The sequence below is a fragment of the Diabrotica undecimpunctata genome, chromosome 8 (genome assembly GCF_040954645.1).
Source record: "Diabrotica undecimpunctata isolate CICGRU chromosome 8, icDiaUnde3, whole genome shotgun sequence".
Classification (NCBI taxonomy): Eukaryota; Metazoa; Arthropoda; class Insecta; order Coleoptera; family Chrysomelidae; genus Diabrotica; species Diabrotica undecimpunctata.
In genome coordinates this window covers 138452491-138472369 of record NC_092810.1, presented here as the reverse complement: position 1 = coordinate 138472369, position 19879 = coordinate 138452491, and the positions used below count along the sequence as shown (strand labels likewise).

The following is a 19879-nucleotide window of genomic DNA, read 5'->3' as shown; positions in this document are numbered from 1 at the left end:
CAAACAAACTAAAATTTAACTCTGATAAAACGCAAAGTCTTGGTAGTCCGTAGTCTTGGTTAGAGTCATAGAGTCATAGTTTCCGCCCCATAGGTCATGGCCGATAATACGCATTGGTGAAAATGCTTTTCTTTTGAGGCTAATTGGTATTTTGGCCCTTAGTGTGTATCGCAGTTTTCCAAAGGCTGTCACGGTTAAGTAATTCGTCTTTGGATTTCACATGTTTGGTTATCCCTGCTGATTCTTATTTTATGACCCAAATAGGTATATTTCTGCACCAGTTCTACAACTTTGTCTTGAATAGTTAAATGGTTATTGGGGATCATATTTGTCATAAACTTAATTTGGTCAAGTTCATTCTGAGGCCTACTTTTGAACATGCAAAGTCCAATTCATTTAACATATCTGTGGCTTCTCCTAAATTATCTGTGATAAGGATAATGTCATCTGTGAAACGGAGATGGTTAAGATTTTTGCTGTCCATTGTTACTCCTCTGTGGTCCAAATTGACCATCTTAAATGCATACTCTAATGCCGTTATGAATAATTTCGGTGACAATGTATCTCCTTTGCCGTATCCCACGTTTTATTTTTATTGGTCGGGTTTTATCATATATCTTAACAGTCATAGTGGTATTTTTGTAAATATTGTAAATAAGTTTACTATACCTATGGTCAATCCTGATGTCATTCATTAATATGAGGTGATCATTAATACCATAATTTGAACGGAATCCTGCCTACTCTCTCGGATGGTAGAAATCTAATTTTTTCTCCAATCTTGATGTCACTAACCTAGCATTGAAGCATCAAAAAACCTTAATTCTAGTGACACAAATGTTTTGAATATTATTACAAGCTACATTTTCCACTTTTATTGAATTTTTGAAAAAAAAAGTCCACATTGTGCAGTAGTAGCAGACGAGAACAATCACGGTTTAAAAACCACGGCTTATAATCTCCCATAAAAATGTACTTTTACAAATACATAGTTCACTGACCATCTAATTAATTAATTAATTAATGTCGACAGTTTACCCCCCACTGGGATTCAAACCCGGATTTCCCCGCTCACTAAGGATAAATCCTGACCGTTATAACACAGGGGATTCACTACCAATTAGAATTTTTATATTATCTAAGCACTTGCAGACGTGAACCCTAATTGCTAATTTTTAAAACCAGGCAAAGCATTTTATCTCGTCAACTTCAATTAATTGTAAAACGGGACTTCTTAAGTTTGAAAAATATTTAAGACAAATTAATGTCGTGAAAAATTGCTTACTCTCTCTTAAAGGATAACTAATAAGACAAAAGGGTCTTTCTTAATTAAGCTCTCGACAGAATTGTCAGGATTGCATTAAATTTTATTATAAAAAATACAATAATTGCGTTATTAATTTAGGACGCACCGTAACGTCGCAGTACTCTGTTTTTTTTGTAAACCAATGCTTTAATGACCGGTAGAAATTAGATTTGGATGTTTAGATTGTTAGTTCAGTCGTCAGAGATTTGACCTCTAAGAATAATGCAAACCAGCTGAATTTTGCTAAGAATGTCCAATTTGGGACCCCAAAAAAGATGCAAAAAAGTATGTCACTCCTACCCCTGGGCTTCTCCTGAAACCCCCTCGAGGGGGAAAACAGAATACATCAATGTACAAGAATCTTTACGCCTTTTAAAAACAAACAAAAATGTAGCTGATATAATTTTTAACACCATGTTAATTAGCCCTTTTTCTGTAGAATGAACCGTTCTCTCAGAATCAACGCTTGAAGCGACCGTCGATTTTAAATGTCACATACACCCGCGAAATCAGTTTTTTAAATAAAATTTGTATCTAGTTTTAAAAGTAAAGAGTGCAGCTTTCTTATGCAATTTTTGTATTTTTGTAAATCAAATTGATACATATACACATATAGTGATCAACCCTGCCCCTAAGAACATGTGTATACCATTGTACAGTGGGATCCACATGTCCGAAAATAAAACTGGTCTCACCTCACTGTGAAGTGGTAATAATCTCACCCCCAGGCTTTTCTGCCCTCCCCAACACTTTCATTGATTGGTCACTGTGGAGTTTCCATTGCTACAGCCTAATCTCCAAAACTTATTACATACAATTTCGACTTTGAGTTTAAGCAACAGATAAAGGGCATTTGAAATATGCCCAATAACGCTAAATTTAAATTTTCACGTTACCAATTATCTCCATAAACGATCGGAAATGTTTCCACGATGACTGCATTAGATGGAATTTGTAGCTATAGCTGTCGGTTTCCTTTGACTCTGGACTTAATCCATTAGCCGAACTGAAATTATTCTTATATCTCCTATACTTATATTATTTTTAAATATTAGTAACCGATTTGATAATAATAATTTACAAATATTACCTTTAATTACGTAATTCACACATATAATATCCACCTGTGTATACAGGACCACATATATATTTTAGTAAGCGTTCTTTTTTGATATTCGATCTTATGAGAATCGAAAAAACAGACAAAAATCGGGCAACATTTATTTATTTATTGAGATAAATATAATCCAATCAACTCGAAAAGAAGTAGCATTTATCTGGGTACCGTCGCATGTAGGAATAGCTGGAAATGAGAAAGTGGACAACCTAGCAAACACAAGTCGAATAAACTCACAATACACAACCAAATCAAGAAATTATCCATACTCCGATCTCAAAAACCTAATTAAAGAACACTGTATGAACATATGGCAAGACTACTGGAAAGATTCAGGAACCAAACTATATGAGATTGTGAAGACCATCTTGAATAATCCATTCAATAGAAGGGACCAAGTAATAACTAACCAACTAAGAATTGGACACACTGCACTGACCCATAAATTCTTAATCAACAAAGAATCTTCTCCAACCTGCAGAAACTGTTCTCTCCCATTGACGCTGAAGCATATTCTCGGTGAATATGACGGTGAATCTCAGATAACATCAAAACCACTTCAACCATAAACACTGACCATGTAATAAATTATTTAAAAGATTTACGTTTATATACATCTATTTAATGTAAATAAAATGAACTCTTGTGTACGTTACTCCACTAATAACCCTGCGTAGTTGATGTGGATTATATGTTTTTTTCTAAATAAAAAAAAATTATTTATTTGATGGCTTTAAGAGATCGAATTTTGAGCGTCGAGTAAGTAAAAATTTTATTTAAAAAATTGATTTCGTTCGCGTAGGTGACATTTAAAATCACAGGTGGCGTCAAGCGTTATTTTTGACACAACGGTTCATCATCATCATCATCATTCTGCTTTACAACCCTGCGTGGGTCCTAACCTCTTCAACAATTTCTTTCCAGTCGTTCCTATCCATCGCCTTCCTCCGCCAAGCATGTATTCCGATATTTCTTATGTCTTCATCGATGTTATCAAGGAACCTTATTCTGGGTCTTTCTCTTCTTCTGTGACCAATGGGTCTATCAAGGAGCGTTTTTCTAGCTGGGTCATGTTGTTTCATCCGCATTACATGCCCTATCCACCTCAGACGTCCTATCTTAATATGTTTTACGATATAAGGTTCCAGGTATATTCTATAAAGTTCGAAGTTGTATCGTTTTTTTCACACTTCATTGTCATTCACTGCTCCATAGATTCGCCTTAGTACGTTTCTTTCGAAACAACCTAACATGTTTTTATTATTTTTTTTAGAGTCCAGGTCTCTGAACCATATGTTAGGAATGGGCGTATTATTGTTTTGTAGAGTTTTATTTTTGTATTTGTCGATATAATTGTGGATTTAAGGAGGAAATTAAGCCCAAAATAGGTTTGTACGATTTGTAGTTGCACGCTTATTTTCATATACCTCGTTTTGTTGGTGTTTATTGTTAAACCCATTTTTGTAGCTGTCTCTTTTAATGCTAAATATGCCTCTCGGTGTAAGGAACCAGTCGTTGGTATTGGTGACATAAGTATTACTTTTTCAGAGCCAGATTGAAGTGTATACAGGAGAGAGGGCCCCTCTGACGTAGCCTGTTATTTGTTTTAAAAGATTCAGATACTTTACTCTACATTTAACTTTTTCAAGAGTTAGTTTTGTTAAATTTATCAGCTAATTTGGTATTCCTAGGTCTTTCATTGCTTGGATCATTTCTCTTCTATTCACACAGTCGTAAGCTGCTTTGTAGTCTATAAATATGTGATGTATATCAATGCCATATTCCAGTATTTTTTCTAAAATTTGTTTCAGGGTTGCAATCTGATGAACTGTCGATTTACCACATCTGAAACCAGCTGGTATTTTTCTACTATCTGTTCTACCTATGGTGCCATACGGTGACATAGTACTGTGGAAAATATTTTATACGCTGCATTTAGAAGCATAATTCCTCTGTGGTTAGAGCATTCAAAGATTTCTCCTTTTTTATGTATGGTGCAAAGTATTCCAATATTCCAATCATTGGGGAGGGATTTGTGTGTCCATATTTCTTTTATAGGCTACATAGATGACATTAACCCTTTGAGACCCTGTGTACATGTGTATGTACATAGCTTTTATTGTTTTGTTAAATACCAACTACTCGCTTATCTATACCGAAATAGCATTCAGTCACTCAAATATACATTTACGATCCACATTTTTAACTTCTGCTTCCATCTAGTGGTCAACAGGTAAAGTTGTCAGCGATTTTGTTGTAAAGTGTCAGCTGTTTAGTTGGTAACCGATACTGCTAGTTTTATTTTACGAGAATCTTTTGTGAAACGAAATCGATCCAACTTTTTAAGTGTGATTTATAAGGTAAGCAGGTAAGTACAAAACATTGCCATAAAAACGATAGTTTTGAAATAAACAAACATTTTTTAGATGCACATGAGCATGTACAAGTGGTCTGAAAGCATATTTCTGATTGTACATCTGTATGTACATATGGTCTAAACTTGGGTTTTAACTTAGTATTGTTGATTGCAGATAACATGGATTACAAAAGAAAAAAATATGATTTCGACAACCCAAAACATCTCCAAGAGTTAATTGACCTGATAGAGGACGGTAACGTATCAGAAATAGACAATTTGGAAGTTCCCGGAGGAGAGAGTTCTGACGAGGAGGATGGAATTCTGGATAACTGTGAGAATAAATCTATTATAAGACCAGGGGTTGATGCTTTGACCAGACGTGACACTGAGAAACTGGAAGAAGGTGATGGCAGCGAAAATGATAATGAGGAGTTAGGGAGAACTTATGATTCAGACGACGAATATATACCAGATGAAGTTGCAGGTTACTCGGGTACAAAAAAATTAGGAAGTAAAGTATGTTTCTCAGAAAAGGATTGTTCTAAAAAACCAAAACAAAGAGAAATTAAAACAAAAAAGAGAACCGTAGAGTGGACTAAGGCATCGATAGAGACTCCTACATTTACATGGCATCCTACTTCCCCAAATACAAGTCTTACAGAGCCACTGTACCCAATTCAGTATTTTTCGAAGTATATTTCAAATGATTTGTTTGAAAATATATGCCTTACAGAACGGAAAAAATTTTAGACCAACTAATGAGAGAGAAATTAAAATTTTATTTGCACTTCATGTAATGATTGGAAATTTAAACAAATTTCCCAAAATTAGGATGTACTGGGAAAGAAGCCTTGGTATTAGAATGTTCCTAGATAACATGTCTAGGGACAGATTTTTCCAGCTTAGAACATGTTTACATCTAGTGAACAATTTGGAAATATCAGCAGGTGATACAGATAAATTTTATAAGGTTCGTCCTATCATCGACGCTGTCAGAAAGAGATGTTTACAGCTTGAACTTGAGGAAGTACTTAGTGTTGACGAGCAAATGATTCCTACACAGGAAAACTTTCCGTAAAACAATATGTGAAGGGGAAGCCCTGTCCTTGGGGAATAAAATTATTCGTCTTGTGCGGAAAAAGTGGTCAGGCTTTTGATTTTGTTTTTTATCAGGGTAAATCTACAGAACTGAATGCAGATAATAAAACAAAACATGGATTAGGGCCATCTATCGTTCTTCAACTAGCCGAAAGAATTTCCACCAGTGAAGGCCACAAATTATATTATAACAATTATTTCTCATCCTATGAACTACTTGAACTATTATTGGCCAAAAAAATATATGCTGGAGGGACTATTCGAATAGATAGATTTTACAAACCTCCTGTGTTACCAGACAATGAAATGCTGAAACTACCGAGAGGTTCGGTAGATGAAGTGGTCAATAAAGAAAAAAATGTGGTGCTAGTCAAATGGTTAGATACAAAGACTGTGAAATTAGCCTCCAATTATGTTGGTGCAGGTAATTTAGACATAGTTAGAAGATGGGACAAAAAAGGCTCTTGTTACGTAGATGTTAACCGACCTGAAATTGTCAAAGATTATAATTATGGAATGGGCGGAGTTGATCTAATGGACCAGATGATTAATTATTATCGAATATTTATTAGATTGCGAAAGTGGACATTGCGTGTTATTATGCACATGATAGACTTCGCTCTCACCAACAGCTGTCTGGAATACAGGAAGGACTGCGACAAATGTAATACCAATAAGGATCGAATGAAATTTTTAGACTTCAGAGTCAGAGTTGCCGAAAGCCTAATAAATATGGGCAATTCAGTAAGTAGAAAAAGAGTAAGACCAGCATCTTCATCTGCTAAGCCTTCTATTTCAACATTTAAAAGACGAGGAGAGACGAGACCATTTTTGGAATTACAAACGGACAATTTTGGTCACATACCGGAGTTTGATTCTAAGAAGGAGGCTACTAGGTGTAAAAACACAGATTGTACAGGACGTAGTCATGTGTTCTGTACAAAATGTAAAATATATATGTGTTTAATTAAAGCTAGAAACTTTTTTGCAGCTTCTCATGAACAATAAATATGTAATAATAATTACTTTGTAGTAAATATATTTTTAGTGTTGAGTTTATATTTAAGACCATATGTACATACATATGTACAATAAAAAAATTTTTTTTTTAAAAAACGTACACAAGTTTTTTTCATTTTATCTTACTAATTGAAGACTTTTGAAATATAAAAACACATAAGATTTTTTTTTTTTTTTAAATAAAAAAGTCAGGTCTCAAATGTTTAATCATGGCCACCTTCTTTATATACTTCAGCTGGGAAATTATCTATTCCGGGTGATTTGTTTCTGGCTAGTTTTTTAACTGCGTGTTTAACTTTCCCTCTTATCTATTTCCCTTACCTCGTCCCTTCGGTCTTCCAGGTTTTCCTCTTCTTTCTTTATATTAAGTGCTTGGTTAAAGTATTCCACCCATATATTCAATACATCTTTCCTTGTTGTTACTAACTTTCTTATAATATAATATTCTTAATATAATATAATAATTCTTATAATAATAATAATAATAATAATTCTTAATATTCTTCTTATAATATATTCTTCATATAATGCTCTGAATATTTTCTCTCTGTTGAGGTTTTCTACATGTTTAAGTTCCTTATTTAAATTATTTCGTTTTTTTCTTTTTGCATAAGCATATTTCTGTAGTTTCATTTTACATAAAAAGCGCTGATAAAAAATTTTATTCAAAATTATCTCAGCTACATTTCTTGTTTGGTATTGACATTCTGAGCAAAAAATTTAGCTTGTTATGTCTATGTTAATATATACATCTATAGATCTAGGTCCAGTCTTCAAAAATATTTTTTCAATTACATTTTTCAATAAATATATTATGCGAAATAAAATATTCCTTTGTTCTATATTCATTATAAACTACGCTAAGAACCTTTTCAGCTATTTTAGCTGTTTGCAGAACTTTCTTTATAGTCGCGTTTTTGAGATTTTAAACATCTTTATTTTCATCACAAGATAAAAATTCTTTAATTATCGTTACCTTCGTCTTTAAATTTTATTCGAATGGACAGAAAAAAACAACGACTTTTCGTTTTTTGACAAGGCAGACAAGTTATAGTATCAGAAAAGGCTCTCAACATTTTCAGGTATCTGTTAAGAGTCGACACTTAGGTCAGGTTTATCATTTAACCTGTCAATTCATTTAAGAACTGTTTGCGGAACAAATGAAGATCATCTTTTGTCATAACTTTGATTTCAAACAACCTAAAGCATTTCTTGAACTTTTAGTAAAATATTTTGTTAGTTTCATAATCCGTTAATATGAAACCTTTTTGCCCAAAAATTGCGTAGTTTAAACTCTTTTCAATATAATAAAGATGATGACTATTATAAGGCCCTTTATATTAATTAAAATCTTTGTCACTTTCTAAAAACTTATAATTTTAGCAAAATTAGCATTTACGTATTTAATACCTCAGATTAAAGTTTTAACTAAAACTGTCATAATTTTGGTTCTGTGGTTTTGTCGATCAGCTAAAGGATGTCTGATACGTTTAAAATTTAGGGTTTGTTATCTATTTTAATAATTGTTAAGTTATAATATCTCAGAATAATCAAACAGATGAGAGAAAGCATTAACGACCACGTGTGTTGGCTTACTTATGAAGCAAAAAGCTCAATTTTCATGCAGTAAAAAAATAGTTATAGGCCCGGACTAAGAAATCAAATACACGATTAATCCTACAGCATATTGCATACACTACCTTTCTCTAATTTTTTTTGTAATTTGAGGCTATCAGGAAAAAATCACCAACGGATTCTTCAGACATAAAAATATTCATAAATATGAAAGATATGTATAAAGAAAATAAAGTGTCCATTAAAATGGGAACAAGAATCATAGGAGACTTCACCACAACAAGAGGGCTTCTGCAGGGTTGTTCCACATCTCCAACACTATTCAAAATATACTTAGAGAAAGCCTTGACTACATGGAAAATAAAATGCGAAGGCATGGGAGTACCGGTACGGAACGAATACCTATATACGTTAAGCTTTGCAGACGATCAAGTAGTGATTGCACAAGACCAAGACGACCTCAGCTACATGATGAAGAAACTACAAGAAGAATATACCAAGGCTGGCCTAGATATTAACCTCGCGAAAACAGAGTACCTATCTACAAGTGTAGAAGACATAGAAGATCTACAGATTGATGACAACGTAACAATCAAAGGAAAGGATAAATTCAAATACTTGTGGTTTATAATCACGAAAAAGGCAACAACAGAGCAAGAAATTACACAAAGATTAGGCCAAACAAGAACAGCAATCCGACAACTTAACTCAGTATGGTGTGATAGACACCTAAATATGAAGACAAAAACACAGATTTATAAAACATTAGTGCGAAGTACTATGACATATGGGGCTGAAAATTGGATCATAAACAAGAAAAACAGCAGTAAGATAGTAGCAACAGAGATGGAATGCCTGCGAAGATGCTGCAGAGTAACAAGAATGGATAGGAGAAATAATGACGAAATAAAGCAAAGAACATCAATAGAAACAGACATACTAACATAACAAAAAAGACTAAAGTGGTATGGACATGTAAGAAGAACTATTGACAGCAGATGGATAAAAAGAATAAGCGAATGGAGCCCCATAGAAAGGAGGAAAAGAGGACGACCCCGAAAAACCTGACGAAGGAACGACGTAGACGACGCCATGAGTAAGAGAGGTCTAAACGATGAAGAATGGGACAACGGAGAGAGATGGAAACGGTTGAGCGAGGGAAGGCAGTGAATACTGTAGAATCCCTGAATATATATGTATATATATATATATGTATATATATATATATATATATATATATATATATATATATATATATATATATATAGGAAAAAGTACTATCAGTTTACGAATGAGAAAAAATGCGATTTTCGAAAAACTAGCTATTTTTGAAAAGCTGTATCTTGGAATCTACTAAATGGATTTTGATTTACTAATGCTTATTTGAAAGGTATTTATAAATTCTTTCATTTGAGTTTTCATTAAATGAAAATGTTTTTTCTTGATTGGTTTTTTTTTTTTTTTTTTTTTTTTTATTTCAACTTTAACGTGCTCGGCTACTATGGCCACTTACACAGGTACTATAACATGAATTTTCATTACACAAACATTAAGTGTTACATTAAGAATATGTTACAATAATACGGAATAATAATAATATGTTATACAATGTCTAAATTAAAATCTAATTATATTTTTTGATATAAGTGTTCATCTCTAAGGAATTGTAGCACAGCTTTTATTTGGTCAGGGTTGTTTAGGATATCTCGTACTTCACTTTTGAGTTTGTATTGTAATCTTCTGGCCAAATGTTGATGGCATTCAGTGAGAATATGTTTGATTGTCAAATATGATTGGCAGATTTGACAGGAGGGACGGACGCTAGAGGACATTAGGTAGCCGTGTGTGAGTTTTGAATGTCCTATCCGAAGTCGTCTTATCACAATGAGATCTCGTCTTGAGAGGGCTGAATAGTCAAATGTAGGCTGACTGGTTATTGACGGTTGTATTTCGTGTAAGATCGAACGGTTAGAGTTCCAATACTGCTGCCAAAGGAGTCTGGTTCTTCTTTTAATATATGATTTTAGGTCCTTACAAATTTGAATTTTATCGGTGATTTCAGGTGATGCTGTAGCAAGTTTAGCATAGTGATCTGCAGTTTCATTGCCTTCTATACCAATATGTGATGGCAGCCAGATTATGGTAACTGTTATGTTTTGGGACAAGATAATTTGGTAAGAGTCTAGGATCTTTTGGACGATTGGATGATCAGTAAATATATTTTTGATAGAATAGATTGATGCTAAAGAATCTGTGCATATGGCAACCTGCTTATTAGGTGGAGATATATGGTTAAAAGCTTGCAATATACTAAATAATTCGCCAGTATGAACGCTGCTGATGGCTGGTATAAGTGATGACTTAATTAGTGAATGAGAGGTTGTAACAGAGCAGCCTACTCCTGTGTCATTTTTTGAGGCATCCGTGTATAATATTAGGTCGTATTTATTTGTATCTATAATGTCTTTAAATGCATTTATAATGATCTCTTTCGGATGTTTATTTTTATCGAAGTTGGTGAGCGAGGTGTTAAATTTGGGCGTGGACATGATCCAAGGAGGAGATGGAGGGAGATAAAGAGGAAGGGTATGTGTAAGAGAGATATCATTAAGTGTCTGTGCTAAAATTAGTGGAATAGGTTTTATTGGTGGTAAGAAATTGGTATTGTGTAAATTATACGTGGACATTACAAATAAGGGATGCACTGGATTAGAGGGGTTAGCTGATACCGATGCTGCATAAGAGAGTAGCAGTTGTTTTCGTCTTATACAAAGAGGAGGTTCGTTAGCTTCGCAATAAAGATTATCTACAGGACTAGATCGAAAAGCGCCAATACAAAGACGAAGGGCTGTGTTGTGAATTGAGTTTAGAAGGTTAATATATGTTTTGGAGGCGGATATATATATGTGACAACCATAATCTAGCTTGGAGCGTATTAGTGATCTGTATATTTTAAGAAGTGAGTTTTCGTCAGATCCCCAATAATGATGTGATAGAGTTTTTATTATGTTTAGTCTTATGCTCGTTTCTCTTTTTATTGCAAATATATGTTGCTTCCAAGTTAGTCGTGAGTCAAACGTTAATCCGAGAATTTTGCATTGTTTAACAACAGGAAGAGGGACATTGTTGATCAAAATAAGTGGAGATGGAGAAGGGGGACGTCTACTAAAGTTTATAATTTTAGATTTTACATTGGATAAAGATAACCCCATGTCACTAGTTTTTTTTAAAAGTGTGTCAACAGCAGTTTGAATAAGCTTCGAGGTGGTAGAAGAGTTTTGTCCATGACAGTAAATTACTAGGTCATCAGCATACATGATATGTTTAATAGGGGAAATGAGGTGAGAGCATAAATCACTTATTGCTAGATTAAAAAGTGTAGGACTTAGTACCGATCCCTGAGGTACGCCATCAGTTTGAGTATAAGTAGAAGATAAAATACCGTTGACAGAGACTCTGAACGATCTAGAAGATAGAAAATTTCGTATGAAGTTAAATATATTACCATTAATATTAAGAAGGATAAGTTTGTTTAATATATATTGCCTACTTATAGTGTCAAAAGCACCTTCAATATCAAATATGGCAGCTACGACTTCTTGTCTTTTGTTTAAGGCCTCTGATATATGAGTTTGGAGGATTACAAGGTTGTCTTGGGTTGAACGGTTCTGACGAAATCCTGACTGTTCACTAGCAAATATCTTATGTTTTTCAATGAACCATAGGAGTCTTTTATTAATCATTTTTTCGAATATTTTGCACATCGTACAAGTTAGTGATATAGGTCTATAAGAGTTGGCCAAGGAACGTTCTAGGTTAGGCTTTTTAATAGGTATTACGATAGAGGTTTGCCATTGATTGGGAAATTGGTTAGATGACCAGATTAAATTATACATCTCAAGTATTTTGAGTAGGCTACAGTTTGAGAGCTTTTTGATTAATATGTAAGGAATGTCGTCAGGACCAGCGGCATTGTTTTTACAAGTTTGAATAACTGATACTAGTTCTTCAAAAAGAAAGGGAGAATTAAGATGTGTGATGTCCATTATTGTTTCGGGTGAGGAACAGGGTGGGGCGTTAGGTAATGGTTTTCGTAAGGAGGCATCTATTTTACTTTTGAATTTAGTGTCGAAGTGCGTTGCTAGGGTTTCACCGATTTCTTGATTGTCAGTGATTGTAGTGTTATTTACAGCAATACTAGAGATTTTGAGGTTGGTGTTGTTTCCTTGGATTTGCCTAATCTTTTTCCAGAGGTCCGCCGGATTGGTGTTTGAATTAATAGAGGATACATATTCTCTCCAAGATGATTTTTTACTTTGTTTTATAATAAATCGGGCTTTGGCTCTAGTTTTCTTTAGTTCAATAAGATTCTCCAGATTTTTGTTTTTACGGTAATTTTTAAGAGCTAATTTTTGTTGTTCTGTTGCAGTTTGGCAAGATGTATTCCACCAAGGTACTGCCTTTCTTTTATGGGAAATACTATTTTTGCCTATGTGCAAATTTGCAGCTTTAAGTATGGAATCTGTGATTAATAATAGATTATTGTTAATATTGTCGGATAGGGATAGAGAAGGTAAGGTGTTATCTGTTTGTGAAGTATAGTCTATCCAGTCGGCATTTTTTAGCCGCCAGAAGTTTCTGGTTATAGTTTGTTCATGGTTGGAGATATCAGATGATACAAATATTGGAAAGTGGTTGCTGTCATATAGATCATCGGAAGTTTTCCAAGTTAGTGAAGTATATGTTTTTGGGTCGCTAAAACTAAGATCTATCGCCGAAAATGTACCAGAGGAAAAGTTCAGATGCGTATTAGAGCCTGTATTTAGTAGACAGGAGCCTGTGCAATTGATAACGTTTTCTATAGTTTTACCTTTGCCATTAGTATGGTTTGACCCCCACATAAAGTTATGAGCATTGAAGTCACCTACTAGAATATATGGAACGGGGAGCTGATATATAAGATTTAGAATTTCAATTTCTTTAAGGGGGTAGTTAGGAGGAATGTAAACACTGCATATCGTAAGTTTATTAGGACACCAAGTAGTTACGGCGATAGCCTCGAGTTCGGTGGTGATGAGAAGATGGGATGAATATATTTCACTTGAAATAAAAATAGATGTCCCACCACTGGCTCTGTCACAATTAGTTCTGATATAATGATATCCTTCGAACTTTTTTAGTGTGGGAAGCTTAGATATTTTTGAGTTCGTTTCTTGTAGACATATGATATCGGGTTGTTTTTCTGTCACTAGTTGTTGGATTCTTTCAATACGGGGAAAGAACCCATCGCAGTTCCATTGGATTAAATTGAAGGTGAATCTTGAGTTGAAGGGGTTAGGGGCAACTGAGATGGTTGTTCTGGCTGTTGGGAGATAAGGATTTTAAGATTTTAAGAGTCATCTGAGTTTAGCTGTCTTTTGATTTTCTTTTGAAGTCTCGTAAGTCGATTTTTAAGGGATCTTTCCTTAGTTTCTGAATGGAGAACTGTTATGTCTTGTAATAGTCCTTCAATATTTGACGTAAAAACAAAAGCTTCATTAAGTGGACTAGGATTACCATGTGTATTTTCTAGGAAAGCAATAAACTGAGTCTCGGTCAAAGTTAAACCAGATGGATTATTTTTATAAATGGCCGCTACGGATTGTAGTGAACTAGCTGTTAGATTATGTTCCTCTGATTTTGTAGTTTTTGCTTTTTTCTTGTGAGGTTTGGAGATAGTGTTTGTGTTTGTGGATAACGGAGGAAGCATTTGGTTAGACGCTGGTTCGGGTGTACTTGCTGAAGATAATAGAGAAGGAATATCAGAATTGCTGTCTGTTGATATAGCTCTTTTTTGTCCTTGTGTGGGTGGAATTGATGGGTGTATAGTTTCAGTATCTATTTCAGTGTGGGTTTCTGTGCAATTTAAAGTAGTTAGGTCTGATTGAACAGGAGTGTTTACGTCAGAAATTATATCAGTAATTTCAGATGTAGAGGGCTCTAGATGGGGTAGTTCAGTTTGAGAAAAAGTAGTTGGATTATTGGTACATGAGTCAGCGGTATGTCCGACCTCTTTACATAAAAAACAATGCAATTTATCCGTAGAAATAAATATTCTATAAGGTGTGTTTTCGTATGTAATAACGAAGTTTCTATCTATTGAAAAGTTCTCTTTATCGGGGATAATATACGTTACTCTTCGGAAGCTCATTATGTGTGCATAACCTTCTCCGAGTGCACCACATTTCACAAATGACACAGGAGAGACCAGCTGTAATCCAATATCTTTAAGGGCTTTCTCAATTATGGAATGTGGAATTGAAGGAGATACGTTAGATATAAGAAGGCGTTTAGCTGGGGTGATAAGTCTTCTGATGGGAACTACTGTAGAGTTGATAGAGATATTTTGATGTGTTTTTAGAAGGTTATCGACAACTGTAGGCGAGGAAAGATAAATACAGATGCGGTTATTTGGAATACGTGATGCAAAGGTAATGTTTTTTGGGATAACAATGTCCCCTATAGCTTTAACATAGTCAAATAAAACAGTATTTGGAATAGCGTGCATTAAAATGGCTTGCTCCTTACGTGGGAAAGTAGGAGGTGGAGGTTTGGATAAAGTAGCAGCGACATATGATTTTGTGGGGAGGACTTGTGGAGTTGTGAGGTTTTGATTTGAGTTCATTTTTGTGAGTGTTCCTGGATACCAAAAACACTTCACTTAATTTTTAGTATTGCAACAGTCGTCCTATTAGGACACTGTGGATAAAATAATAGGAATATAACAGTTACCTGTATCTGCAGTTTTACTTCAGTTGAATATAATAATATTATAGTCCAATAATAATTGCTTTTTCCATAACACACAAAATAATTCGAATTATCACATCACAAGGTAATGTTTACTCGTTGGCTACATCAATGGGAATCTTGAATACTAATTAATTGTAATATAACTATTAAATACTGTTTAATATACACACAATTATTGATTCTTGATTGGTTAAATTTTGACAATTAATTGAAAATCATAAATATTTGTTTTTAAGGTTTCCTTCTCATTCTTATTGACCTATAAAATAAAATTTATATCACATTCACCTTGACCTTGTCAATATATTTGCGAAAACCATTGTTGATATTGCAAGAACGATTTAAATGAAAGACTTATTACTTAAAAAAAATAAGTGCACATAGCGTACCTTTTAATTTTATCCAAAGCATTTTCATCTTGCAAGAATTCAACTAAAGAATTCGGAATAGTTGTATCACTAGCATTAACATCAATCACATTATCACCACTTAGTACACCTATTCTAACTTTGTTATCGTTAAGTTTAAACTGGACAATCCTCATTTTCGCTAAGTTTTTGTTAACATACTGACTAAATCTGCGGCAGATATTCATTTATATCACGATTTTAAATAAGTGTGAGAATTGTTAATTTATAATATTTATGTTTATTATTACTTAAAGTAAAACTGAGTGGTACATGTAATAAACGCTTATCTTTTCTTTTATCTGTTTATCTCACTATTACTGGAACACATCGGATTGATACATTTTGTTCTAAATTGCTGTGTTATTATTTTTTGACATTAATAACCTTTTTAAAATTACAACATAAAATAATGAGAATTTATTGTTGATAGCATTAAGTAACAATGAAGTTCAAAATAATATTTTCCACATGTTGCCATATTACCGAAAATAAGAAAGTGGTTTTATATCATAATTTTATAAATAAAATTCTAAAAAGTACGTCTTAATGTTTTTTTTACAAGATTATTATTTCTTTAAAAACTACACAGCATTTTCAATGTTAGGTACTAATTTTTTTCATCCTGCACAATTAAATTCGGTAATAAAAACCTTAATCACAAAATTTGAAAAACTAACAGATGAGGACCGTAGGAACAAGGAAATTTACAAAGACAAAACAGCTTTCGACGTACAAGATAGAATAGGCACAGAAATCTCGAAACAAAAGTAAAGATCCACATAAAAAAGAAAAACCAATTTGAAAATCTATCCTGCCGTGTATAAAAGGTACGACATAGAAAATCAGCAAAATTCTAATGAAAACAAAATGAAGACTATAACGTATGGTCCTAAAGTTTTGGGAAAAATTTCAAAAGCATATAACTCTGACCACAATAATCTTATATTTTTATTAAATCATTCAACAATTTAACTTAACTATCCTTATTATAAATTCAAATGACAGACAAGGAACCATTATTTTCGATTTGCTTAATAATTCCCCTGGCACGTTGCATCATCCTTTGGACGACCTCGGCGTCAATTTCTCTAATTTTTGTATATATGCGGCGTCTTAACTGTTCCTGATTTTGTGCTTCCCATCCGTTATTATAGACTTTCCGACTTAATATTGCCCAGAACTCTTCAATTGGACGAGCCTGAGGTAGGTTGGGTGGATTGTCTGCTTTCGGTACAAAGGTAATGTTGTTAGTTTCGTACCAGTGATCCTCGCGTAATGACATGAAGCAAGATCTGGCCAAAAGACTATTTGATCATTTGCATGATGTGTGTTCACAAACTGAAGCAATTTAGAGAGACATCTTTAAATATAAATATTTGCGTTTAAAGCTTCGCCTCGAACAACACCAATGTAGGGCTGTGAGATAAAGCCAGCCTCAGAAATTGCACATCATACCAAAATTTTGTCCTCAAATTTTTTCTTACTTTTGAGTTTTATTTCATCAGGTACATTTTCGTAATCGTTCGTGTAAAACCCATCGTTACCCTTCATCTCAGAGTTGGACAAAGTAAAATATTTTTCATCGTCCATCACGATCAACTTGTTGACGAAATGCACTCGCCTTAACGCGTGGCAACATCTCGGAATTCTCTCTAATTGATCCTCTGTGTATTTTGGAGCTTTCCTTCTTTTCCGCTAGATAATATTGTTACTCGATAGGGTCTTCTGGCCAGTTTTCGCTGTGAGACCCCAATTTTGTTCTTAGCTGCTTTAATCAGTCTTGCCTCTCTTATATGGTTCAAAATCCGCGGTCGGCCACATTTACGCAAGTTAACACATGGTATCCCTTCTTCACATTCTCTGATTGTGCGATAAATTGTCGATTTGCTTATGTTTTGATCTCGATAAATATTAACAATATCTCGTTTCGACATTCGCCCAACCATATTATAAATACCAAGACATACTGCAGAGCACAAACCAAAATATTCTGCTTTGTTTATTAAATGTCAATAACTGATGACATTTCAATTCCATGGCCTTCTTTGTTAAATGCATTTTGCTTCTCAATCAGACCAGGTGAAATTTTTCCCAAATCTTTAGGACCATAAGTACGTTATATTGGAAAATCAAGGAGTATATAGGATCCCGTGTGAAGACTACGATAAATCGTACATTGGACAGACGAATCGAAGAATACAAGTTAGACGAGAAGAACATCGAAATGTTCTTCATGGCTATTCTGATCTTGGATGCTGCCGCTCTGAATAGTTCGAATGATGTGCATCCGTACCATTCCCTCAAGTTACGCAACCATGAGATTCTTCTCGTTTCTACACTTCTCTTGCCCTGGACTTTCCCTTGTATAACTAATTGAAGTATGTTGTATCTTTCATTACGCATAAAATTGCAGCTTTCGTGTCTTGATGGTTTCCAATATTTCCATTCTTTCGTTGACTCTTCTCATGAAGAAACAACAACAACTCATGTTGAAACAACTTCGTTGTTTGTTACATGCTCGGTCCATGATATCTTCAGTATTCTTCTATACAACCATCGTTTAACTGCTTCTAACTTTTTAGTAGTCGACGCCTTAAGTATCCATGCTTCTATCCCGTAAATCAGAGTCGAGAAAATATAACACCTTGGCTACAACAGCCAGCCTAACTCTCAAGTCTAATTTCAGTTCTCTTGCACAAAGTACCTTTCTCATTTTATTGAAGTCTGTTCGCGCATTCTCTATTCGAACTTTGATTTCTTTGGAGCAATCGTTTGTGTGATTAATTATTGTGCCAAGATAATTGTAGTTTTTAACTTGTTCTAAAGTTTTACCGTTAATTATCAGGCTTTCATCATTATTTTGGGTTTTTGATATCTTCATAAATTTAGTTTTCTTGATGTTTATTGATAATCCATATTCTTCTTCATACTCAACTATCTTGATCATTAGCTTTTGGAGGTCTTGGAGGTTGTTTGCTATTATGATAGTATCGTCCGCATATCTAATGTTAATTGGTGTTCCATTGACCTTTATTCCTGCTGTTTCTCTATCAAGAGCTCTTTTCATAATTTCTTTATTCTTTTTCTATATATACTGTTAAGTGAAACCGACTATATATTAACCAAAACCCCCTCGAAAACGATTTTTTCGATAAATGTATATAAAATTGTAGAGAGTAATAAAATACATTTGGATTTATTTTTTAGAATATCTCTTATTTTTTACCATATAATAAACAATACGGTGTTTTTAATATAATTTTGCGCATTTATATAAACATTCTAATTTGTATCGCATTTGTATTTACATTACGAAGTTAATCATATTAATGAAGTAATGGATTTGCAAATAGCAATTTACATTTAAACCAATAAATTTGTATATTATTATATAAGTCAATTTAGGTAATTAGAACAATATTGTCATATCGTAACCGATTTTATTTGTAGCCGAATAAATACCAGAATATTGTGAATGAAATATATTTATGTTTCTTTCATTGTTTCATTATATTATACGCGACAGGATCAATCAGCCGTTGATTGAACCTGTACAAACACAAAGCAAATTTTATTTAATTAATAAGTAATTGTTTGCTTTCCAATGGGAACAGAAGGTTGCCGTTTATTAGGGACACTCATTTTATCGGTCTAGCATATTAAAATGTGAAAATAAGAACTGCTGGTAATTTTATGCAAACATTTGAATTGTAAACATTAAATAATATTTAATACGGGTATTTTCGAAAAAATAAAGGAAGACCGACAGGATTGTATACTACCTCATCATCATCACCATCATTCTCTTTTTTCGTAAGTCGCTGGTACATTTTGTTTGTGTTCTACTGCTAGAAATAAACGGAAAATAAAACGAAAAAAAAATGTTGCTGTACAATTCAGTACTATAATTATTATGTGTATATTGGCAACACATTTTATTTTTATTGATGTCTGATGACTTACTTGTCACTTGTCACTGGTCTCTGTACACCTTACACTTGTACTTGTAAAATAATAAAACTTATTTCTTTTCTAATTATATATAATAATAGTGTTATTATTATTAACCTGCGTAAACAGGTTATGTACCCAGCTGCAGAATGTTAGAAAAGTGTTTTTAAGTTTGTGTTTTAAACAAAATAAAATTTGTTCTGCTAAAAGTGTAGTTTGCAGGAAAAAATATGTTTACAATTTTTGCACGT

The 19879-nt window shown here is 33.6% G+C and overlaps 2 protein-coding genes across 4 annotated transcripts in view; one reads left to right on the top strand and one right to left on the bottom strand.

Moving 5' to 3' along the window:
- LOC140448098 (oxaloacetate tautomerase fahd2, mitochondrial-like) overlaps positions 1–16016 on the bottom strand; it is a 49210-nt gene extending 33194 nt beyond the window's left edge. Inside the window, exon 1 of the mRNA XM_072541156.1 lies at positions 15657–16016. Within this exon, the coding sequence (XP_072397257.1) occupies positions 15657–15862 (206 nt within the window). The 5' untranslated portion in view covers positions 15863–16016. The remainder of the gene's footprint in view (positions 1–15656) is intronic.
- The window catches only part of LOC140448094 (probable G-protein coupled receptor CG31760), a 412547-nt gene that overhangs the window by 282489 nt on the left and 110179 nt on the right, over positions 1–19879 (top strand). The window lies entirely within an intron of this gene.